The sequence below is a fragment of the Scylla paramamosain genome, chromosome 24 (genome assembly GCF_035594125.1).
Source record: "Scylla paramamosain isolate STU-SP2022 chromosome 24, ASM3559412v1, whole genome shotgun sequence".
In the NCBI taxonomy this organism is placed as follows: Eukaryota; Metazoa; Arthropoda; class Malacostraca; order Decapoda; family Portunidae; genus Scylla; species Scylla paramamosain.
The window spans coordinates 18,110,658-18,136,743 of NC_087174.1; the positions used below are offsets into that span (position 1 = coordinate 18,110,658).

General features: G+C 41.6%; 1 protein-coding gene and 1 long non-coding RNA gene across 2 annotated transcripts in view; one reads left to right on the plus strand and one right to left on the minus strand.

Moving 5' to 3' along the window:
• The first annotated feature begins 272 nt into the window (after window positions 1-272).
• Window positions 273-3,931, plus strand: LOC135112836 (uncharacterized). Its single transcript, XR_010274575.1, has 2 exons — window positions 273-2,880; window positions 3,149-3,931. It is a non-coding gene; the product is annotated as an uncharacterized LOC135112836 (long non-coding RNA).
• Window positions 3,932-22,863: 18,932 nt separating this feature from the next.
• LOC135112840 (rhodopsin-like) overlaps window positions 22,864-26,086 on the minus strand; it is a 95,289-nt gene continuing 92,066 nt past the window's right edge. Inside the window, exons 7-8 of the mRNA XM_064027710.1 lie at window positions 25,164-26,058; window positions 22,864-24,974 (exon numbers count right to left, since the gene is read on the minus strand). Of these exons, the coding sequence (XP_063883780.1) occupies window positions 24,819-24,974; window positions 25,164-26,058 (1,051 nt within the window). The 3' untranslated portion in view covers window positions 22,864-24,818. The remainder of the gene's footprint in view (window positions 24,975-25,163; window positions 26,059-26,086) is intronic.

Sequence of the window (26,086 nt, forward strand, 5' to 3'; positions counted from 1 at the left end):
ACCACCAGCTAGCCAGTCTGGAGATGTTAACAATACTACGTTATCCAAGTTTTTGGAGGCTTGGGCTGCACTTCAGGAGGATGTGAATAAACTTAAGAGTGACAGAGGTGCCACGGCAAGTGTTGGTTCTGAGCCTGGCACATCAGGCATCAGATCTGGGCCAGCACAGGACTTAGGGGGTACTCGTGAGATTTCTGCCTCCCCTCCCCCTTCTTCCTCTGGTGCATTTTCTGGGTTTAGGTCACAAGAAATGAGTGCTGAAGAAGGTGAGATTGAAGATGAAGCTCCTTCGGGCAGTATTCTGTTACAAGCAGCTAAGGCCTATGTGCCTATGGATGACTGTTCTGAAGCTATTGAAGAACCGATTGCTGCAATAGTGAATCACTGGTTTTCTCATGGTTTGAAAGAGGAAGACCATAAGGAGATTTTGGCAGATGAGGCTTCTAAACGTCCTAGAAACTGTAAGGCACTTATCCCAGTCAAGTGCAACTCACAAGTGCTGGATGCCCTACCCACTGAGGCAAAGAAAGCTGATTTCCGACTGAAGGAAATTGGTAAGGATATAACTAAGGCTGCCACTATTATGGTTAAATCACTTACTGTTCTGGACAAGTTTGCCAATGAGGAGCAGAATCAGGTTATTGGTCATGAGGTGGCTATGCTTAATGGTGCCTTGGGGTTGTTAGGGCATGCAAACTTTAAACTGAATATGAATAGACAGTTTTTCCTCAAACGAGAGATAAACCAAAAGTATGCGCACTTATGCACTGATAAGACTCCTGCGACTGGCTTACTGTTTGGGGATGATCTTACTCAAGCTACCAAACAGATTGAGGAGGCCGAAAGGCTGAAGAACAAGTTTACCCACAAGAAGACTTCCCATTTTGGAGCTCCAGGTCTTCGGAAGTTAAGTGGTGGTAAGCAACGTGGTTTCTTTGGGAAGCCAGCTTTCCGGGGTATGTCTACCCGGTTTAAATCTTACGGCTTACACAAACCTGCCACCAGAGGGGACGGCTGCCCTTCTTATCACAGAGGGAACTCCTCTTCAAAAAACCCAAGGGGCCGGGGACACTACAATCCCCGGCAGTAATTCAGGTAAGGAATGACTTTGAAGCGGGTCAGCTTCATAAGTTTATTGGTGAATGGTGCAAACTTACTAGTGATCCTTTCATTTTGGACATTGTTAAACTTTGCCATCTTGAGATTGATGAACAGAACATTACTCATTTATTTTCTGAGGAAGTGGAATACAAATTTAGTGATGAGGAGAAAGTTATTATGACTAATGAAATAGATAAATTGTTGAGCCAGAAGGTTATCAAAGAGACTCACAGACAGGTGGGCCAGATTATTTCACCAGTTTTCTTGAGAGAGAAAAAAGAGGGTGGCTACAGGTTGGTGCTTAATTTGAAGAAACTCAACAAATTCATGAATTACATCCATTTCAAAATGGAAAATTTTGAGCAGGCAATTAGGCTAATCAGTTCAGGCGCTTTCATGGCTTTGGTGGATCTGAAGCATGCTTATTATTCAGTCAAAATTGCAGAGGAGCAGCAAAAATACCTTTGTTTTAAATGGGCAGGGAAGATATACCAATTCACTTGCCTTCCTAATGGTGCTTCTGCAGGTCCTCGTCTTTTCACTAAACTTTTGAAGCCGATTTTTTCTTTTTTGAGATTGAAAGGCTACACCATTACTTCCTTTATAGATGATACTCTTATATGTAGCAAGTCAGTTGAGGATTGTGTTGCTTGTTTAAAGGATACTGTGGAAATTTTGCAAAATGTGGGGTTTTGTATTAATGTGGACAAGTCAGTATTGGTAGCTGCCATTCCGGCCGTTGAATTAGGTAAGCTCCATTACAGAATTTTAGAAAAGGCCAAAATTGTTGCATTAAAGGTAGGAAAGGGCAACTTTGACAAATTTATGACTATCTCAAAGGAAATGAAAATGGAGCTGAGTTGGTGGATCTCTGAAGTAGGTACGCAAGTTCGGAAAATTATTCGGACTGCTCCTTCTGTTGAAGTTTTTACTGATGCCTCAGATTTAGGTTGGGGTGGTTGTGTATTAAAGCATTCCACCAATGGTAAATGGACAACAGAAGAAAGTTGCCTACACATTAATGCAAGGGAACTCAAGGCCATCTTGTTTACCCTTCAATCTTTTGCTTACTTGCTTAAAGGCTGCCATGTTAAAGTTATGTGTGATAATACCACAGCCATTGCTTATGTTAATGAGATGGGTGGAACTAAATCACTAGTGTGTAACTCTATCTGCATTGATATCTGGAACTGGTGTATTTCCAATGACATCTGGATTACTTGTGCACACATACCAGGAAAGAAGAATGTGTTGGCGGATGAAGCCTCTCATAATTTTAATGACAAACATGAATGGAAACTTAATCCAAAGATTTTTAAAGAGTTGTGTATAGTTTTTGGAACTCCCTCCATTGACTTATTTGCTTCTCGCTTAAACAAGCAAATAGATTGTTTTTGCTCATGGAGACCTGATCCTGAAGCAAAGCATGTGGATGTGTTCACATTAAATTGGGCCAGTTTCGATCTGATTTACCTTTTCCCACCATTTTCTCTCATTACTAGGTGTCTACAGAAAATGAGGGAGGAGAGAGCCAAGGGGTGGATGGTTGTTCCAATGTGGAATTCCCAACCTTGGATGGGCCCTTTTCTGCAAATGTTGATCAAGGCCCCCAGGCTCATCACTCAGAAAACAAATGTACTACGACATCCCTCATCAGCGGAAGAACACCCGATTATGACCCACACCCAATTGATGGCATGTCTTTTGTCAGGCAACAACTTAGAGGGAGAGGTGTATCGTCAGAAGGTACAGAGATTATCATGGCATCGTGGAGACCAGGTACGATGCGGCAATATAGACCACACATTAAAAGATGGTCATCATTTTGTGATAGATGGAATATCAATCCCTCTACTCCGTCTGTAATTAGTGTTTTGAATTTCCTTTCGGAGACATTTCATAGAGGGGTGGGGTATGAGTCTGTTAACACAGCAAGAGGTGCTCTCTCTGCTTTAGGCATTATGTTGGAAGGATGTAGAGCTGGGAATCATCCACTTATCAATAGGTTTATGCGTGGTGTGTTTAACTTGAGACCCTCTTGCCCTAGGTATGCTGAAACCTGGGATGTGCAGCCAGTATTGCAGAAGCTGAGGTCCATGAGCCCATTACAAGACCTATCTTTGAAATCTTTAACTTTGAAATTGGTGATGCTTATGGCATTGACTCAAGCTGCAAGAGTACAGACCTTACATTTATTATTGTATTCCAATGCTATTGTTGATAACAATTCTGTATCTCTTTTGTTAGGGGGCAACATTAAGCAGTGTCGTCCGAAGTTTAATGTGAGAATGCTTAAGTTTTATGTTTATTTACCTGATTCTAGAATGTGTGTTGTAAATACCTTGAAGGAATATATTAACAGAGCGGAGAATCTGAGAAAGGAATTTGGGAAGGATAATGGGAAACTCCTCATCAGTGTGGTGAAGCCACATAAAAGTGTTTCCAAAGATACAGTGGCAAGGTGGATTAAAACTGTTCTTGTCGACTGTGGTATTAATACTAAGAAATTCACGGCTGGCAGTGTTCGACCAGCCTCTGCTTCCAAGGCCAAAGCCATGGATGTCCCAGTTAACATTATCTTATCTAAGGCAGGTTGGACTCAGGAGACAACCTTTGCTAAACACTATAATAAGGAGATCACTCAGGTTTCAGATTTTTTTCAAGAGGCCATACTGGATTCTGTATTGTAATGTTAACAGGTTTCTCTATTCATTTGCGTTGGATCTCAATTGACATATTTTGTTTGTTTTATACATGTACTATATGTTTTTGTAAGGGACATATCTGTTTAAGGAGGAGGATTTTTCATACAATGAAGTTGGGATACATATTTAGTTTGTTTAATTTTCAATCACTCACTTGGAGAACGTTAAGGATTGTGTAGTTCTGAGAGTACACCCACATGGCTTTAAAATCTCATGTGGAGCCTCTCCAGCAATAGCGGTGGGTTGCTGAAGTAAAATTATAGAAGTACATGAGACTTACCATGGGTCAGTTGAAATGTGCTTCGGATTTTGCGGAGCAAGCCACTGCTGCTGGAGAGAGCTTTCACATGCCCACCACTCCCACCCTTCGGAAAGATGGGCTTTTGACTTTGTGTTTCTCTTTCCGACGGGCATTTTTCGGGAACTTGTGGCATGTGGGTGGCTCTCAGCTCTTTAAAGTCTGTCGGTACCTTGATCTTTGTGTATCTCATGTGAAAGCTCTCTCCAGCAGCGGTGGCTTGCTTCGCAAAATCCGAAGCACATTTCAACTGACCCATGGTAAGTCTCATGTACTTCTATAATTAACCAGTATTCTCAATCATTCATCCCTTTCTCTGGTAAACTCTGGAACTCCCTGCCTGCTTCTGTATTTCCACCTTCCTATGACTTGAATTCCTTCAAGAGGGAGGTTTCAAGACACTTATCCACCAATTTTTGACCACTGCCTTGACCCTTTTACGGGACTGGCATTTCAGTGGGCATTTTTTTTTATTGATTTTTGTTGCCCTTGGCCAGTGTCCTTCTTACATAAAAAAAAAAAAAAAAGAAGAGGGGGACAGTTGAGTGTGATTGAAGAGTGGATAGTTGTCTGGAAGGTTATGTCAAGTTGATAGATGGAGGAATTGAGTTTTTGAAGCAATGAACAATACTAAGTTTGCTCTGCCCCAATTAGAAATTTTAGAGAAATCAGAAATCAGGCATTCTGTGCCTTCCCTGCTTGAAATGTTTACTTCCTGAAGGGTTGGATGTCAACAAAAAGAGGTGGAAATATGTAGGGGGGTATCATTGGTGCAAGAGTGGATAGGACAAGAAGATTTAGAAAATTATTCATAAATAATAGGAAGAGAGTGGGTGACAGAACAGAATCTTGAGATTTAGAAGAACAGTGACTGTCTACCACAGCAGCATAGAATGGTCAGAAAGGAAACTTGAAATGAAGTTACAGAGAAAAGGATAGAAGCCGTAGGAGGGGAGTTTGGAAATCAAAGCTTTGTAACAAACTCTATCAAAAGCTTTTGATATGTCTAAGGCAACAGCAAAAGTTTCACCAAAATCTCTAAGAGAGGATGACCAAGACTCAGTATGGAAAGCCAGAAGATCACCAGTAGAGCAGCCTTGATGGAACCCATATTGGCAATCAGATTAAAGGTTGTGAAGTGAGAGATGTTTAAGAATCTTCCTGTTGAGGATAGATTAAAAAACTTAAGATAGGCAGGAAATTTAAGCAATAGGACAGTAGTTGGGCAGGAAATTTAAGCAATAAGATGGTAGTTTGACGGATTAGAACAGCCCTGCTGGTTCTATCTCCCACTCTCATAATTCTGCCTCTCTGTCTTCTCTTCTGTAACTTTTCCTTTAGCAGTGCATCATATTCTCTTTCCCTCTTGGTCATGTTTGGTGCAATCCTGATTCCATCTCCTTCTTTACAGTTAAAGGAGATGAAAAAAAAAAAAAAAAAAAAAAAAAAAAAATATATATATATATATATATATATATATATATATATATATATATATATATATATATATATATATATATATATATATATATATATATATATATATATATATATATATATATATATATATATATATATATATATATATATATATTGCAGTTAAAAGAGATGGAAGATTTAGAAAAAAAAAATTATAAGATGAATAGAAAGGTAGAATTAATTGAGAAGTGGAATGAAAAAGCTGGTGGGGAAGGCCTGGGAGACCTGAGGCAGGAGACAAACAAGTGAAAAAAGATGTATGAAAAAATTAATAAAATTTAACAGTGCATCATATTCTCTTTCCCTCTTGGTCATGTTTGGTGCAATCCTGATTGCATCTCCTTCTTTACAGTTAAAGGAGATGGAAAATTGAAAAAAAAAAAAAAATAATAAAATAAATAAATAAATATATATATATATATATATATATATATATATATATATATATATATATATATATATATATATATATATATATATATATATATATATATATATATATATATATATATTTTTTTTTTTTTTTTTTTTTTGCAGTTAAAGTAGATGGAAGATTTAGAAAAAAAAAATTATAAGATGAATAGAAAGGTAGAATTAATTGAGAAGTGGAATGAAAAAGCTGGTGGGGAAAGCCTGGGAGACCTGGGGCAGGAGACAAACAAGTGAAAAAAGATGTATGAAAAAAATTAATGAAGCTGCAACATTTGAGGAAAGAATGAAGGAGAAAGAGGAAGAGATGGAGAGGAGAGTAACTGGATAAGTGATGGAAGAATTGGAAGAAAAATCTGATAAAGAAAAAAAGAATATAATAATTTTCAATATTAAGAAAAATGAGCAGGCTGAGGCCAGAGAATAGGAGAGGAAAGAATGAAGGAGAAAGAGGAAGAGATGGAGAGGAGAGTAACTGGATAAGTGATGGAAGAATTGGAAGAAAAATCTGATAAAGAAAAAAAGAATATAATAGTTTTCAGTATTAAGAAAAATGAGCAGGCTGAGGCCAGAGAATAGGAGAGAGAGGACAGGGAGATTTGTGAACATGTCTTACATGAGAAGTTAGGTGTGGAAGGAGCATAAGAAGAGAAAATGTATAGAATGGGGACGAAGGTGAGAGGGAGAGAGAGGCCTCTAATAGTATGCCTAAATGATGTATATGATAAATGGGAGGTAGTTCAGAGAGGGGGGGCTGCTGAAAGACAGTAATGATGAAGATGTGAGTAGAATCAGGATTGCACCAAACAAGATCAAGAGGGAAAGAAAATATATGATGCACTGTTGAAGGAAAAGTTACAGAAGAGAAGACAGAGGGGCTGTTTAAGTGGGATAGGGTGAGGTCACCACACATTAGGAGGGGACCAGGGGACCAGTGTTGCATATTATAGCCAGAAGGCTGATGTTGATGTATATGAATGTATGTGTTTGGGCTGTAGAGTCTGTAGAAGTGGCACAAAGGGGGATGCCAATGGCATCTGTGTATTGTCATGTTTATTACGTGAATGAGGAGTGGCAGTGTTATTAAGAGTTAGCATAGAGTTTTACTTGTATTAGCTAGGGAAATATACGAGTGTGCGTGTGTGTGTGTGTGTGTGTGTGTGTGAATTATTGTTTGTAAATCACGCATTGGCAACTTATGAGATGAATGACTGAGGGAGGGGGTGGGGGGAGCTGCTAATGTGGCAGTCTGCTTTGCAGCTCCATACAGGAAGAAGACTCTGCATACAGCTTTGAGACTGGAGGCAAGTGTTAAATAAACAACTGTGATTTTCCTGCTAAAGACCACTTTTGCCAGTCCAGTAGTTGAGTAACAGCTGAGTAACCTATGAGACCCTGGACACCAGACCCATGTAACTTGGTAAGTTGAAAACACACACTTAAAAGGATACAGGGAATAAGGAGTATTCCTTACGAGGCAAGATTGAAGCTGTTAAATTTACATTCTTTAGAGGGACGTTGGTTAAGAGGGGACCTGACAGAAGTCTTGAAGTGGTACAAGGGTTATAACAAGGGGGATTTAAGCAAAATTCTTAGGATCAGCAACCAGGATAGAACAAGAAATAACAGGTTCAAGCTTGAAAAATTTAGGTTTAAGAAAGAGATAGGAAGAAATTGGTTCTCAAATAGAGTGGATGAGTGGAACAGACTCAGTAATCATGTTGTTAGTGCTAATACATTAGGGAGCTTTAAGAGAAGATTAGACAGGTTTATGGATGGGGATGATAGGTGGAAATAGATAAGTATATTTCATACAGGGGCTGCCACGTGTAAGCCTGGTCGCTTCTTGCAGTTTCCCTTATTTCTCATGTTCTTATGTTCACACAGTGACAATAGCCAAAAATCCTGAGAAGTGACGTATCTTGGGGTAGCATCAGTGGCAGAGCAAACCAGATTGGTAAGGAACCTCCGGCTGCATAACACTAGGTTCACTGAATATATCTTAGCTGCAAAAATAATAGATTTCTGCATTAAATTAAATATGACAATGACTAATACCACTATTCCTTTGAGGAACTACGGTACAACCAACCATCTTTTTTTTGGATCACCAAAATTTATTTTTATGTTGAGATGATGTGAATTATGAATAAAGCAATCTGTGGATATCTGAGCGGATTCCTTCTTGTGCTGCAGAATGGACAGGTGTAATGGTGGTGCAACAGTGATTATTTATTTCTCAGAAAAATATGATTTTTTTTTTTAATCATGATCTATCCATTGAAAGGATTAGCAATTAAATCAATGAACTGAATTAATCTAAAGCTAGCCTAACGGAAGCAAGCCTAGCCCTCTGATGGAAATGTTAATGTTATTTCAATATTACCTAATATTTCTCTTAGGTGACAGATTCTATACACCCTGTGCATTTGTGAGGATTATTACAGTTTTAACCAAGGAGGTACAGTAGATGAAATAAGGGTGACAGGTAGTGAAGTTTTCATCAGCTAATGAAGTGAATTCATGCTGCCATCCAAATTCTTCTTAAATTTTATCATATTATTATAGCCTACAAAATGTTGTTGTATTGTTAAATAATTTTAACATACAATTTAGGAAATAAGACAAGTACAAGAATATAAGAACTTGTGATATTTACAAGAAATAAATGCAGTGGTAAGCTCCATTGGGGAGGCCCAGCAGCTCCCAAGCCAGCATCACCAAAGATTCCAATTTCTGTTAAGGATCAAAACAAACAAAACTGCAAAAAACGTCTGAAATCAGATTTGTTGTTGGTGGTGGACATCACCACTCATTGGTAACGATCACAACAACACGAAGTGACTATGAAATAGACCCTTAACTACAAAAAACATTGACCTGCCGCTGGTCTGGAACCTAGTGACTGCAACTGACCACCATTCCCCACTGGCTCAAATCACAGCTAAGTTATCAGTTACTTATAATTACATTTAATGATGCTCTATGATTATATATTACCTGGAAGGCACTTGGGTGAGTGATAAGGTCAAATCTAGGCCTGAGAACAAGAAGGGCCAACGTCAAAAAATGGCCCTTTTGAGACAAGCCTACCAGGGAACTGGAATTACATGTTTCTATCAGTGCTATAACAGTCAAAGTCAGTGGTGCGATAGGGAAGCCACACCAGCACTCTGTTCTGAGCTAAAGTCAATGATCAGTCAGAAATCTTTGTGCTAGAATGGCATTTTTCTCAAAACCTAACCTTTTGATATTGGCCGTTCTTGTTATCGGGCCTAGAAATAGTTCCCACAGTACTCATAAGGAGCTAAAATTAACCTAACCTAACTTAGTTTAGACCAGTTTAGTGTGTTCAGGAGTGATTGACACCTACTCTTCCAGACTTCAGAAATATGCCATCAGGCACAGGTGTGGAGCCAGTGTGGGCGAGTGGCGCACCGCTAAAGGGCCGTCCACACTGGGACTCTTGTGGTGCTTCACAGTGTGCCACATGAGTCCAAAGACCACATTATGATATGAGAGCAGATTCATGTGGGGTCGGCAAAGGGAAGTCTGGCAAGAGGCATTTTGTGGTGGTGATGCGCAATTCATTGTCAGGCCATTCCTTGTACCAAAACTTCCTCTTTATTTTTAAAAACTTTGTGGAAGCAGCTCCCACAGTATTCTACAAAAGTTTTTTTTTTCTTTTTTTTTATGCAGGAAGGACACTGGCCAAGGGCAACAAAAATCTAATAAAAAATGGCCACTGAAATGCCAGTCCCATAAAAGGGTCAAAACAGTGGTAAAAAATTGGTGGATAAGTGTATTGAAACCTCCCTCTTGAAGGAATTCAAGTCATAGGAAGGTGGAAATACAGAAGCAGGCAGGGAGTTCCAGAGTTTACCAGAGAAAGGGATGAATGATTGAGAATACTGGTTAACTCTTGCGTTAGAGAGGTGGACAGAATAGGGGTGAGAGAAAGAAGAAAGTCTTGTGCAGCGAGGCCGCGGAAGGAGGGGAGGCATGCAGTTAGCAAGATCAGAAGAGCAGTTAGCATGAAAATAGTGGTAGAAGACAGCTAGATATGCAACATTGTGGCAGTGAGAGAGAGGCTGAAGACAGTCAGTTAGAGGAGAGGAGTTGATGAGACGAAAAGCTTTTGATTCCACCCTGTCTAGAAGAGCAGTATGAGTGGAACCCCCCCAGACATGTGAATCATACTCCATACATGGACGGATAAGGCCCTTGTACAGAGTTAGCAGCTGGGGGGGTGAGAAAAACTGGAGGAGACGTCTCAGAAAACCTAACTTCATAGAAGCTGTTTTAGCTAGAGATGAGATGTGAAGTTTCCAGTTCAGATTATAAGTAAAGGACAAACCAAGGATGTTCAGTGTAGAAGAGGGGTACAGTTGAGTGTCATTGAAGAAGAGGGGATAGTTGTCTGGAAGGTTGTGTCGAGTTGTTAGATGGAGGAATTGAGTTTTTGAGGCATTGAACAATACCAAGTTTGCTCTGCCCCAATCAGAAATTTTAGAAAGATCAGAAGTCAGGCGTTCTGTGGCTTCCCTGCGTGATATGTTTACCTCCTGAAGGATTGGATGTCTATGAAAAGATGTGGAAAAGTGCAGGGTGGTATCATCAGCGTAGGAGTGGATAGGACAAGAAGTTTGGTTTCGAAGATCATTAATGAATAATAAGAAGAGAGTGGGTGACAGGACAGAACCCTGAGGAACACCACTGTTAATAGATTTAGGAGAAGAACAGTGACTGTCTACCACAGCAGCAATAGAATGGTCAGAAAGGAAACTTGAGATGAAGTTACAGAGAGAAGGATAGAAACCGTAGGAGGGTAGTTTGGAAATCAAAGCTCTGTGCCAGACTCTATCAAAAGCTTTTGATATGTCCAAGGCAACAGCAAAAGTTTCACTAAAATCTATAAAAGAGGATGACCAAGACTCAGTAAGGAAAGCCAGAAGATCACCAGTAGAGTGGCCTTGACGGAACCCATACTGGTGATCAGATAGAAGGTTGTGAAGTGATAGATGTTTAAGAATCTTCCTGTTGAGGATAGATTAAAAAACTTTAGATAGGCAGGAAATTAAAGCAATAGGATGGTAGTTTGAGGGATTAGAACGGTCACCCTTTTTAGGAACAGGTTGAATGTAGGCAAACTTCCAGCAAGAAGGAAAGGTAGATGTTGACAGACAGAGCTGAAAGAGTTTGACTAGGCAAGGTGCAAGCATGGAGGCACAGTTTCGGAGAACAATAGGAGGGACCCCATCAGGTCCATAAGCCTTCCGAGGGTTTAGGCCAGCGAGGGCATGGAAAACATCATTGCAAAGAATTTTAATAGGTGGCATGAAGTAATCAGAGGGTGGAGGAGAGGGAGGAAAAAGCCCAGAATCGTCCAAGGTAGTTTTTAGCAAAGGTTTGAGCAAAGAGTTCAGCTTTAGAAATAGATGTGATAGCAGTGGTGCCATTTGGTTGAAATAGAGGAGGGAAAGAAGAAGAAGCAAAGTTATTGGAGATATTTTTGGCTAGATGCCAGAAATCACGAGGGGAGTTAGATCTTGAAAGGTTTTGACATTTTCTGTTAATGAAGGAGTTTTTGGCTAGTTGGAGAACAGACTTGGCATGGTTCCGGGCAGAAATATAAAGTGCATGAGATTCTGGTGATGGAAGGCTTAAGTACCTTTTGTGGGCCACCTCTCTATCATGTATAGCACGAGAACAAGCTGTGTTAAACCAAGGTTTAGAAGGTTTAGGACGAGAAAAAGAGTGAGGAATGTACGCCTCCATGCCAGACACTATCACCTCTGTTATGCGCTCAGCCCACAAAGACGGGTCTCTGACACAGAAGCAGTAGTCATTCCAAGGAAAATCAGCAAAATACCTCCTCAGGTCCCCCCAACTAGCAGAGGCAAAACGCCAGAGGCACCTTCGCTTAGGGGGATCCTGAGGAGGGATTGGAGTGATAGGACAAGATAAAGATATGAGATTGTGATCGGAGGAGCCCAACGGAGAAGAAAGGGTGACAGCATAAGCAGAAGGATTAGAGGTCAGGAAAAGGTCAAGAATGTTGGGCGTATCTCCAAGACGGTCAGGAATACGAGTAGGGTGTTGCACCAATTGCTCTAGGTCATGGAGGATAGCAAAGTTGTAGGCTAGTTCACCAGGATGGTCAGTGAAGGGAGAGGAAAGCCAAAGCTGGTGGTGAACATTGAAGTCTCCAAGAATGGAGATCTCTGCAGAAGGGAAGAGGGTCAGAATGTGCTCCACTATGGAAGTTAAGTAGTCAAAGAATTTCTTATAGTCAGAGGAGTTAGGTGAGAGGTATACAGCACAGATAAATTTAGTATGCGAGTGACTCTGTAGTCGTAGCCAGATGGTGGAAAACTTGGAAGATTCAAGAGTGTGGGCACGAGAGCAGGTTAAGTCATTGCGCACATAAACGCAGCATCCAGCTTTGGATCGAAAATGAGGATAGAGAAAGTAGGAGGGAACAGAAAAGGGGCTACTGTCAGTTGTCTCAGACACCTGAGTTTCAGTGAGGAAGAGAAGATGAGGTTTAGAAGGGAAGAGGTGGTGTTCTACAGATTGAAAATTAGATCTTAGACTGCGAATGTTGCAGAAGTTAATGAAGAAAAAGTTGAGGGGGGTGTCAAGACACTTAGGGTCGTCGACAGAAAGGCAGTCCAATCTGGGGACATTTATGGTCCCCTCCCCAGATGGGGACTCCGAGGCTGGTGTAGGAGTCGCCATGATGATTTTAAAATTTTTGATTGAAGGGTGTGTGTTATTAGGTGCTTGTAGTTTTGTGTGGAGGAAGAGAGTTGTCTTTAGAGGGCAGGCTGTGACTGCCCCCTTGTGTTGTGATAGGTTCACAGCACCCCCTGAACAGTGCTTTAGACCTCACTGGGAGTAATTATCGTTTCGGCACGTGTCTACTGCCTCCTCCATGGATGCTGCTCCAGCAGCAGCATCCATGTTGTATATCTTTACTTCAGCACTTTAGATCAGGGGCAAGCAACCTTTTAAGGGGCCTGCACACAGTCATACATGTTGGCATACTTGCATGACAAACACGTGTATGGAGCTAAGTTTGACCGTGTGATGGGTGAGTTTGGTTGGCATACATGTTGGTCATACTGTATGACGAAAATCAAACCGAGCTTGACTTTTCTGGGCGGAGCTTATATGTCCACATACATGTTGGTACGTCTGACAGTTCGTCATACTGTCAAACATCAGTTTGAGCTTTACAGGTTGTGAGGGAAGATGTCCATTAACAGCAGTACGGAGTGCGCTAATGCAAAACAGCATGAGAAGAACATTATATTACAATTTATAAATTGCTACAGAGAACACCCGGCTCTATGGAAAGTCAAATCCCAAGAATACTCAAATAAAATTGAAAGGAATAAAGGGATTGTTCAACTTGTAGAAATTCTAAAGGAACTAGAGCCAGAATGCACTCGAGACGGTGTCATGAAGAAAATAAATAGCCTACGTTCTGCGTTCAGGAGAGAACATAAAAAAACATGAAAATTCAAAGAAATCTGGGGCAGCAACCAACGAAGTATACACGCCATCGTTGTGGTATTATGGTGATATGCTCTTCACTCTAGACCAAGATCTTTAAAAGCCAGCTTCTTGCCCATTTTGATCTCTTTGTTTCTTTTTTCTTTAACGCTAAAGCTAGCCCAACGGCAATTGGGGTGTCTTCGTCTAGAGACATGTCGTTCCTGCGCACACACTTTACTGACTGATGTTTGTTGCCAATTAGTATGACAGTGTGATGAGTCTTCATACACGTGTTTGTCATGCAAGTATGCCAACATGTATGACTGTGTGCAGGCCCCTTTACAAGTGAGGGACAAATTAAAATATCATGAGCACTTCATGGACCAGAGTGAAAAATGAAAACACAAAAGTGATTTTCTACAAGAATTTTATTTGAAAATATACAGATCATTGAGATGACTGGTGCTGCTGTCTATGAAAAGTTGATTCCATGTCTGGCTTGTTGGATGATACAGATACCAGAAGGATACCATTGACGTGATGATCGGAGAGCTGGAAGCTCAGGCGAGACATTGCATACTTTACTTTAGAGAAGAATTGTTTGCAACAGTAGATACAGCCAAACATGGGTACAATGCACTGAACATGTGCAAAATATTTTGGAAAATTACTAGAAGGGAGGACGTGATACCAGAAGAAAGACAGTGGAGAAGAAGTACAGAACTTTGTCTACAGTTCATCGTTGTACTGCAGCTCCACCAATTCCATCTGCAGGTGGGAAAGGGCGCTTAACTTCTGTTTTCTGATTGGGGCAGAGTAAACTTAGGCAGAACAAACTTAGAATGCCTAATTCAGTGCCTCAAAAATTCAATTCTTCCATCTATCAACTTGACACAAACTTACAGACAACTATCCCCTCTTCTTCAATGACACCCAGCTGTCCCCCTCTTTTATGATGAACATTCTCGGTCTGTCTTTTACTTATAATCTAAATAAATCTTCACACCTCATCTCTAGCTCTAAGTCTTATAATTTTCACACCTCATCTCTAGCTAAAACAGCTTCTATGAAGTTAGGCATTCCGAGATATCTCTGCCAGTTTTTGTCACCCTTCCAGCTGCTAACTCTGTACAGGGGCCTTATCCGTTCATGTATGGGGTATGCTTCACATGTCAGGGGGTTCCATTCATACTGCTGTTCTAGACAGGATGGAATCAAAAGCTTTTCGTCTCATTAACACCTCTCCTCTGACTTACTATCTTCAGTCTCTTTCTCGTCACCGCAATGTTGCATCTCTTGCTATCTTCTACAAGTATTTTCATGCTACTTGCTCTTCTGAACTTGCTGACTGCATGCCTCCCCTCTTCCTACGGCTTCGCTGCACAGGACTTTCTTCTTTCTCTCACCCCTATTCTGTCCACCTCTCAGTATTCTCAATCATTCATCCCTTTCTCTGGTAAACTCTGGAACTCTCTGCCTGCTTCTGCATTTCCACCTTCCTATGACTTGAACTCCTTCAAAAGGGAGGTTTCAAGACACTTATCCTTCAATTTTTGACTACTGCTTTGGACCCTATTCAGGGACTGGCATCTCAGCGAGCATTTTTTTTTTTTTTTTGTTGCCATTAGCCAATGTCTCCTACATAAAAAAAAAATAAAAAAAAAAACTACTGGGAAGTCAAAGGAGGTGGTGAACAGCTTGAATTCAGCGGTCAGTGATCTAACTTCCACGAAACAGTAGGCAAATTCCTCCCTAAGAGAAGTAACGACACTGGTGCAAGTGCTCAAGTGTCTTCAGGAGGCTCAAGTGTCTTCAGAAGAACAAGCAGCAAAGCGAGGAAAATGTATAAATTGGCCAGCAGTTAACCGAGCTTCCCACAAACGCAGTCTGACCTTGAGAGCAGTAATGTAAGCATACATGTCTGTCATGAAGATGTCTTTGCCTTGTAACTTCACACTGAGAGCGCTAAGAGGAATAATGGCGTCCATCAGTAAGGCCTGCGCAGGTCAGAGAAGTAATCAACATAGGAGAGGTTCTTCTGATAGAGGAGGGTCCTAATTTGTTGCAGGTCACACACATGGGACAACATGGCCCCAGGACTCAGCCAACAGGCCTCACTGAAATAGAGCAGGTGTGCGTTGACCTTGTCCATCAGTGCCTGGAATTCAACAGTAACCCCAAAGATGAAAACCACCAGCTGGGCCGAGTCTTTTGTGTCAGTGCTTTTAACAAGAGAGAGAGAGAGAGAGGTGACCAGGAGTTGACCAGCTGGTCTTTAGTGAGTTGTACATGTTCTCGAACACCTCGACGCTGTGAAGAACAGTGTGGGATGAAAGGCTCACCTTCTCAAAGCCAGAACGTAGCTTTGGACAGATGGAATCCACCACAGGTAAAAGACGCTCCTTGATGAAGTCCCCCATCGTAGAATGGCTTCATCCAGCGAGCAATGAGGCAGGAGACTATGTAACTGGTGTGTGTCACCTTGTCAGCCCCAGCTGTCTGCTTGCAGAAAAGTGAACTGTGTTTCTCCAGGTTGCCAGTCAGTTTAGTGATGGTGTCTTGCCTCCTGACAGCAGACATTGTCACATAGTTCGATGTTCAGTGCTCTGTGCCCCAGTGGAGGCGCATGTTGAACTCTTAGAAGACAGCTACACACTTGAGGCAGATAAGGCATTTTGCATTTCCAAAATGCTCAATGAAGAAGTACTTCTACCTTCACTAAGGGTTGAAGACAACACAAGATTTACTTTCCTCTTCTTAGCAGACACAATGACTTGAATATGAAAACTGCCATGAAGTCCCTGCCATGGTGGGTATGGGAAATTATGGCAACGTGTATGAGCTAGTAGGTTTATATCAATATATCTATTAACTTGAAAAGTATAATGTATAACTGCATCACCAATCCATGGTCACTAAGGCCAGCATGTTGCAGTGTAGTTTATTCAGTAATATTTCAACCTGTTGGAAATGACATAAATAATGCTCAATACAAACACAGCACAATCAGCCATATGTATAATGTCACAACCAGCAATCATGAAAACCTTTTAAGTAAAAAGATGATAGGATATTCAATTTTGTTGATCCAAAAAAATATTAATGTGTATATATATATATATATATATATATATATATATATATATATATATATATATATATATATATATATATATATATATATACACACACACACACACACACACACACACACAACATGAACTGCAAGATGAACATATGTGAATCAATACACCAATAATAAATATCTCAAACAGCTCACTTACAAAACTGCCAGGCCCTGGATGATGAACAAAAGTAATTGGCAACTGAACTGAGTACCAATTAAAGCAAGTCGATGGGAGTGTAGCATCCCAGCAACCAATGCAGTAAGGCAGGGGACTGTTCACTAGCACTCGGTCCAGCAAGCATCCAACTAAGTAACAACGCAGCATAAATATATACGGCGTACACAAATGCGATAATAAAAAAAAAAAAAAAAAAAATCACAAGGAAAGTTTATCACCCAGGCTCACAAAGCTATACGCTATGTAGAATAACCCCCAACATATATCTAGCAATAACCAAATTATGCGTAAACTGGGATGTAGATACAAGCCTCTTAATTATAATTTATAATCCCTCAAAATAACACAATTTAAATGTATTAGTACATGTGCATCATATAAATAAGCTTTCACAAAAACAGCTGTTAACACTATTGCACAAAACCACAACATCGCATAACTAGGCAACATTGTCAACTCGCCGGCCATTATAACACAATATATAGGCTTGCTTAACCTCATAATCTCTGCACATCAATTTTAGTATCAAAAAGAAACTCCAGGATACAAAACAACCCCGGCATTTATACCACCATGCTGGCAGGCTGCTGTTCCATTACTGGCGCCAGCTGAGCCGCCCGACCGTGAAATCAACTGGCAAGGAGCATCATATAAATTCAAGAGAGTAGTAAAGAAAATACAAATAACTATGCAAATATAAATAAAAAAAAAATTTTCACAAAATCACAAATCATATAATAAATATGAAGCTCATACAATTTCAAATAAATAATTACAAGAAAAGAAAAAAACGTAAAAGAACTGATGACTGGATAGCCGTACAGGTGACTATCATAATTACCACAACACAGGGAATTGTGTTGCAATAATATAATAATCATAGCAAAAGGCAAAGACAGTAAGAAGCAAGCTTTCTGTGTAGTGTGTCCGCATTTTAAAGATACCCCGAGCTTCCATAAAAAGAAAAAAACAAAAACACCGAGCTTCCATAAAAAAGAAAGAAATAAAAAAAAGAACAGTTAAGGCCTCGCGGTCCGGACTCCCACGTTATGTTAGTAAATACAGTGGGCCGGATGCCACGCCTTTGCGGGCCATAACCGGCCCGCGGGCTGAAAGTTACCCAACCCTGGTTTAGATGATACCAAGGTCCATCTAGAATCTAGATGGACCTTGGTATCATCTAAACCAAGCAGCACCAAGGTCCATCTAGATGGACCTTGGTGCTGCATAGTGTAGACGCTCATCCCCTCCCTTACCCTCTTATTCTCCCGCTTCACAAAGCGCTACTCGAGTCCTGGTGTGGACAAGCCTTAATGTTGCTCTTGAGAAGTCACACTAGGGCAGGAATAACACACTGGTTCTCAAATTTGTCACTCATGGGCAGCGAGAGAGTTGTCGAGGAAAGCAGAGTCGAGCAGGCCGCCAGCGCATGCCCCTACCTCTCGCAGACAGGGCTGACTTGCAGCGAATCGGCAGGTCTTGTCACTTCGGCAGGAATGACAGGGCATCAGAAGGCTGCGTGCTTCCAGGTGGCTTGGGGGTGGTCGGGCCGCTGCTCTCGCTCAGTCTGCCGGGTGCTCCCCGTCCCTTCACGCTCCTTCCATCATTACACACACACACACACACACACATACACAAGTATGCCCAGGGAAGTAACACTATCTTACGTGACGCCTCCTTTCTTCTAACAGACTCACATCCTCCCTCCCTGCTTTTTTGTTTACTTGTATGAAGAATTATTTACTTTTATAATTTATATCTTACCTGTTTAGAAAAAAAAAATTTTCTCGGATTAATACAAATGAAACAAATGCTACAGGCATGAGATATTTTTATACACAGAGATCTGTTCTTGGAGTAACTTAATTATATACAACGATTCTTTGGACAGATGGCTTACGCCCTCATATTCTTCTCACGCTCCTGCCCTCCACCAGAGAAGCACGTTCCGGGTTAGGGAACCACTGCTTTAAACCATTTTTTTCTCCCAAGGAGGATCAATTGCATTTTTCGTTTGCTAACTCCTTCTCAAGTTTCTTTTGATTTGTACCAAGGATACCATAGAAAGACTACACGGTCCTTCATTCTCACCAACACTCGCAAGCGTTTAGAACAGTATTTCCCAACCTGGGGGAAATAACCCCCTGGGGGAAAGTTTTAGGATTCTGTGGGGAAATCTATCGAGAGAAATAAAAAATGACTATAGCTACTGGCCGACAGAAAAAAAAAAATCTCATAGAGAATGGCGGTTAATTTTTCTTCAAGTACTACATGCAAATATAAATAAAAATTCATGCTACGATTGCCTTTTCGTAGTGACTATGCACAATAATTTTGGTCGAAATTCCATAATTTCGTGATCACTATGAAGGGGGAAATCCGGACAGGTGAACTAGTTGAAGGGGAAAAAGACAGAAAAAATGGTTGGGAACCACTGGTCTAGAAGATCCTTGGCTCGTATTTGAAGTCTTTCCTCTCACTAGGGCTATTTCCCAGAAAGAGACCACAGAGATAAATCAGATTCTCAAGCGTCAAGTAGTTAGATGCACGAGTTATACTGAAGGAAGTAATTAGCAGTTCGCGTGTGTGGTTGTAGGGACGGGGTACGAAGCACAAGGAGAGGAACTAAACAATTCAGGTGACACGATTGGCTTTATTGAGCAATCATTTAATTGTAACAGTGCAGAGAGGAAGGAGGATGTGGGGCATGGTGGACACACACACACACACACACACACACACACACACAGTGATCATTACTGCTGTACTACTACTACTACTACTACTACTACTACTACTACTAATACTACTAACTACCGCTGCTCCTACTTAACAGTGGGAGCAGCGGTAGTTGGTACTGCCAAATCTTAGATATCACTATTACTACACAAACACACACACACACACACACACACACACACAGTGATGCAGCAGCATATGTTATTTACAAGTATGTGTACAGGCACACGTATAAATGCTCTTCATAGAACTACGTCAGTTGACTATGTATATAGATATATTTTAGATATATATTTGTATTTTTCAATTATATTTATACCAGATCTAGTAATACCCTGTTGTAACACTTTTGTAGATACAGTACATATACGCACATACTCATTGTCCCCAGTCTTACGTAAAAAGCGCACACACACACACACACACACACACTAAGCTCTCTGCCTTTGAGCGTTCCAGTATCACTAGATGTGGTTGTGCCGTTTGGTGAGCAGGCCAAAAGTTTGTACTTGTGAGGTTAACCTCACCCCAGTTACCTGACAACCTAGTGAAGTCTGCCCCGGCCGTCTTAACAGAGATGCACAATATCACTTAAAGCTTTTAACATTATATACGTTAGAGGTGTAGGTTAGAGGGAATATGATGGAGGTATTTAAGTGCCATAAGGAATATTGCAAGTGAAGTAGACAAGAGCCTTTAGTAAGTAATTAGGATAGAATAAGAACTAATAGAAAAAAAAAGTTTTGAAACAGGATAGTACATGACTGGAATGGATTCAGTTATCATGTTGTTAGTACAGAGTGACTGGGGACTTTTAATATGAGACCAAACAATTTTGTGGATAGAAATGATATGTTAGCATAGCTATGCATGTTTTATACAATCTACTGGCTTCTTGTTACTTTTCTTGTTTTTTACGGCCGATAGTGACTTATGTACTAACATAAGTAATGTGTGTGGGATTGGGAAATAACTGAATATTCAGTTCAATCAGACACAATAAAGAACTAGCATCTTGCCTCCGTGTTCGAACAAGTTACATCCCAGACATTCATATACACTTCTATTCAACCTTATTCTAAAATTTCACACCCAACATGCCTATTTATATTCAAACATCGATTACATAAACGTATCCCACACACGGTAGTACCTTCACACATTTCCAGCGTGGCTACTTCCATTCAGCTGCTTAGTTGAAGCAATTTTCGATACGAAGTTACTATTCCGGTAGAGTTGATGCTGTTTCTGAGACGTGGACTGTTTTTTCTCGGTAAAATGTAGTTTTAATTTCATTCCAAAGTGATCCAATATTAACAAAATATAATAACATCCACACATACTGTTATTCTTTTAACGGGAACAAATGACACTGACAAAACACGGAGAGTTTCGAGTCAAATCAATATGATATCTAGAACAATTAAAAACAGCCATATTGAGTGCTTCTTGTATTAAATGAACAAGTCTGCACTCATGAACATCAGTCCACTGAATAAAATCGGTGAAGGATGTTTCAGCGCATAGCAGTACTTGACAGCCGGTTATGAGGGTGTGGTTCGACAGCAGCGTGACTCCATGCTCGACTCTGACCCAGCTTACCCTGTTGGTTTGAGTCAGTGAGTAGGAACAACCAGGCCCATGATCCAAGCAGAGCCGCACGGCCGCCACCCACTCTCCACGCTACCATTGTAACTTACTTTGTACATCGTTACTTGATTAAAGATAAAGTCACCGGTCGCCCCAAGACGAGTCTTTCACCGGGATCACTTAACGCGTTCTAATCTCCCCGACTTTCAGTGAAATGTAACCACCGCCTTGCAGTCGGGTATTTTCAAGCAACGACACTTAATCGAGGCGACCCTTTCCCGCAGCGACACCTTTATAGAGAGCATATGAAAAATGTTAGATAGATGTAAGATACAGGCGTGGACTACATATTGCATGCAACCACTTGCGTAATGTGAGAATGATTAACAGAACAAGAGTTGAGCCCCAGAGTGGAGGGTGAAAGACCAGGAAGGAGAAATAGGCCTCATATTCAGAAACGCCTCGTTCTAAAATTATATTTATTTTCAAGGGTCACCGTAATGATTACTCGGGTACTCAGTGTTTTTCCTGCTCATGATAGTCAACCCTAATATCTTCCAGTAGAGCCTGTTGAAAAGTAATTGAGGTAAGAGTCTGTGGAGAATTCGAGAGTTCAGGAAGCACTGTGCCTCAGGGCTCTGTAAAAGCATTCAGTTAATAGCAGATTGCACTTATCTCCTCCTTATACCTTAGCTAGTTCCTTTATACTGCAGTTATCTTCACTTTTTTTCTTTATTCTTAAGCTAGTTTCTTTAATACAATAGTTATAGTAGTAAATTGAATGGCCTAGTGAGGATCTACAAGTCTGTTACTGTTTGATACTGACTTTAAAACGTTCAGACAGGTAGAGGTGTAAAAGTGCCAAAACAAGGGCAAAGGCATATTTGCAACAATCCATTACGGTCTTGGTCACGTGCTGGATTCATGACCGTCAGATGCTGAACTAGAGAAGGCATAAGAGCTCACAGAGACCGAACTATGGGTAAGACTAAGGGCTTACACACTCCCTATCCCCTTGCACAAGGGGACTGTAACTGTTCATTGTCAGTGAAAAATTCACAGCGACCAGAGCGGGCCGGGTTTAAACCTCCGCATATCAAGTGGTGGGCGACGATGTTCTCTGTTGCTACCGTGCGACTATCAAAAATGTTATGTACTCACATTTCTTCCAATTAATTCTTTATACTCTAGCTCGTATTTTGATGCACTGTTCTCTCGCAAGATTACTTTCAAGGACTACAAATAATTATGTTGGCTCTCATAGCTGTCTATCCACATTGATGCGGAATCCTGGTCAAAATATTTGTAGAATAATGAAAACACTCATGAAAAGCCAAATAATTTCCACAAGAATATGTTAAATAATTTCCAAAATCATGAAAACGACTCTGAAAGCATCATGAAAATACCTCTGAAAGCTCCAACACATATACTACAGTCACTGGATCAATCAATGGATGGAATGTAGTCGAGACATGGCATCATAATGCTAGATAATGTGGACCTCACGACCCGTTCGACATTTGACTCAAACAGCGTCGAGGCTCCACAGCACAGGCCACGCCATACAAAAACGTTTATGTGAACTGGGCGTAATTTCCGGCATGTATTATCCCATCACTCTTTGATCCGCACAATTGGAGGCTGACCTGTCAAGGCTACAATGAAAAAAAAAAAAAAAAAAAAAAAAAAAAAAAAAAAAGGCAATGATTTTCTGATTTTCCACTCTAAAGAATAACATGAAAGACTTGCATTGCTTACTAAAATATCAAAATATTGGAAGTTCAAACTTTGATCTGTGTGTGTGTGTGTGTGTGTGTGTGTGTGTGTGTGCAATTTTGTCACGGCGGCACGTTTTGTTATAGAGCAATGATACTTTCCATATGTATTTACAGGTATTTGGTGATTCGGGGAACGCTTTGCCGCATAACACACACATACCGCACTTAAATATTACTCTATTATCATTATCATCGTCGTTCATGTCGAAGTTCGAGATCACAGGAATCATCGTTTTATCTCTACTGCTTCTAAAAGACACTAGCGGAAGTCATCAGGGGATTCCAGGATGTTTTCATGAATCTCTAATTCAAAACATGAAATAAGACGTGGACGAAACATTAGCTCACTTATTAGCTCGTATGGATCGTTCATCAGAGGAGACCAGATGAATTCAACATTGTGTAATTTAAAGTAAGTCTAACTGGTGCTGCTGTCCGATACCCGTTTCTCTTTAATATCGATGGAAATTTAAAAGGGAAATAGGAAGACACTGATTCTCAGAGTTATAAACGACCGGAATATACTCATTTATTAGGTCGTTTCCTTAGTTGAGAGGGAAGTTAAAAGATCAAATTCATTCTCTTCCTGATTCAAAGCTTCATGTAACTCGTAAATTTAGACGATGTGTTTGCTCACCATCAGTTGTACTCGTGTAATTATTCATAAGGCAGACTGGTGCTGCTGTTTGATAATCAAGAATCTCTTTAAAATCGAAAGAAAAAAAAAAAATCAATGGAAGTAGAAGACACTTTTCTCAAACAGGGTTATAGATGACTGGAACATACGCACTCGGTAATCAGACTGTTAGAATATAGTCAACTAGAAACTAAAACAGTAAATAAATAAATAAATAATAAATGAGCGAATACATATGGAGAGGAATGATATGCGAGCACGTGCATGCAAATTTTACCCACAGACTGCCATGTATAGGCCTACTGTATTCTTTGTACCATGCTTTATACTTATGATCGTATCAGTACCCCATATACACGTTAATTAACTAGTGTATTTTCAAGAGTGATAACTACACACGAATGTCAGCAACAACAATGACTCTATCTCGAGGAAGGAGTTCACGAGCCGCTTGACCGTCTGCAACACGCAATGCCCTCAAGATAAGACAGCCGGGTGACTGATCTACTACCACTGTTGACTGACTGAGTGCTGCCCCCATCCCCCCACTCCCTGTTCGGAGTCATCGTGTGAAGTAGTAATTAATGACGTGATTAAAGGTTTGAAACTCGCAGTTCGAGAGAGAGAGAGAGAGAGAGAGAGAGAGAGAGAGAGATTCCGGGCTTGAGACATAGTTTGTGTTGGTGTGTTTGCTATTCTTGTCAAGCAATCACTAGTATCGTGAAAACACTCTTGAAAACCGAAACAGCTTCAGCTACAGCCTGTTAATACAGTTGAGATGTGACGTCGAAAAATTTGAGCGTGCGGTCCCAGAGTATCACGCCTCCACTAGTGAGTACTAGTCAGTTATCTCGTGAATCATATATAGCAGAGTGACATTTCTAGTCCTTAGGTTTGTAATTAACATAACGAGTGTGTCATCTGTTGTTAGCTGCATGTACATCTTGCCCTCCAGTACGGATGAAGCCCAGTAGTGTCTAGGAGATGCCAGGCCTGCTGGGCTGAATGATCTAGAAAAATACTATACGGAACTTTAATAGGTGGAGATAAGGCTTTGTCATGCCCTACAGGTGGGGCGCTAGTACGATCTAAAGATGTAGGTTGGGAGGATCCATCCTCCTCGAATAACGTTGATAATGGCGTCGTGGATACAAGAGTCAACAGTCACCGCCTCCCGCCCGTGTACACTGTTTTGCGTAGCGGCGGGACGCAATGCAACATGCTATGAAGTCCTCATCAGCGTCCTGAAGGCTACACGTCCACGTACTGGTGTAGATTGCCGCGCAGACACACGTGGATGGTAGAGGAGCGGCGGCGGTTGTTATTCATGGTGGCCACGGTGACGGTCTGGGCCAGCTCCCCCGCGGCGCACTGGCAGCAGTTTGAATGTCGCTTGGTCTTCTTGGTCTGCTGGGACGGACAAACACACACACACACACACACACACACACACACACACACACACACACACACACACACACACACACACACATACATCATTAGTTTGTTACCAATATGAAAACAATACTATGAGTATACTGCACTGACGTAGTACTTCATCATGTATTCATTTGACAGGTGTACTCGTAAACTCACCACGAACTTGGAGTGTGCCAGTTTGGGGCTCCGGCAATAGGTTGTGGCGCGCGTCCGTGGGGTTTCAGGAGAGGCAGAACCTATTGACGTGGAGTCATTGTTGAGGGGCAGCGAGGGGGCGAGGAGTGCCATGTGGTCCCAGGTGCCAGGCCCAGTCTGCTCCAGCACACAGTTGGGTGTAGTGGTGGGCAGCAATCCACCCCCGCCGCCGACGTAGGTGTGTCTTGGCCGCTGTGGGGTGGGCCGTCTGTCGTAGCGCTCCAGTGACGACTCTGAACAAAAGAGCGCGGAGCGGAGGAAGCGTCTCTTCTCCCGGTGGTAGGCGGCGAAGGTGACGAGATGCGCCGGAATGATGCGATCGTCGTGCCTCAGCAGGTCTGGCTCTGACAGGTTGGCGACGTCCCCCGTGGCTGGCGTGGTGAGGTCTGGCATCAGCAGGCAGGTCCATGATTCCTCGTTTGGCGTCGGCCCCATGGAGTGCCCCCGAGGAGTGAACCCAGTAGGGCACCGCGGCGAGGGAGAGGCGTCGGACTGCCACGGGCGGTACTGGGTATCCTCCGGCAGCGCCAGGACTGAGTTGACGGAGACGTGACGCGCGGCAGTGGAGGCTTTGTAGTGCACGTGTTGGTGTGTGGAGGTAACACTGGAGAAGAGGTGCTGCAGCGAGGAGCGGAAGTGAGGGTGGCTCATGCCGTACACGATGGGATTGTAGATGACCGAGGCCTTAGCGAAGAGTGCCGGCAGGGCGGACACCCACGGCGTCAATAGCCGCACGTCTCCGAACTGTCCGATGAAGCTCACGGTGGCGTAGGGACTCCAGCTGATGGTGAAGAGGAGGATGAGTGTCAGCACCATCTGGGCAGTTCGGAGGTCTGTCCGACGAGCAGAGGTAGATCTGTCAGGAAGGAGAGGAGGGGGAACGA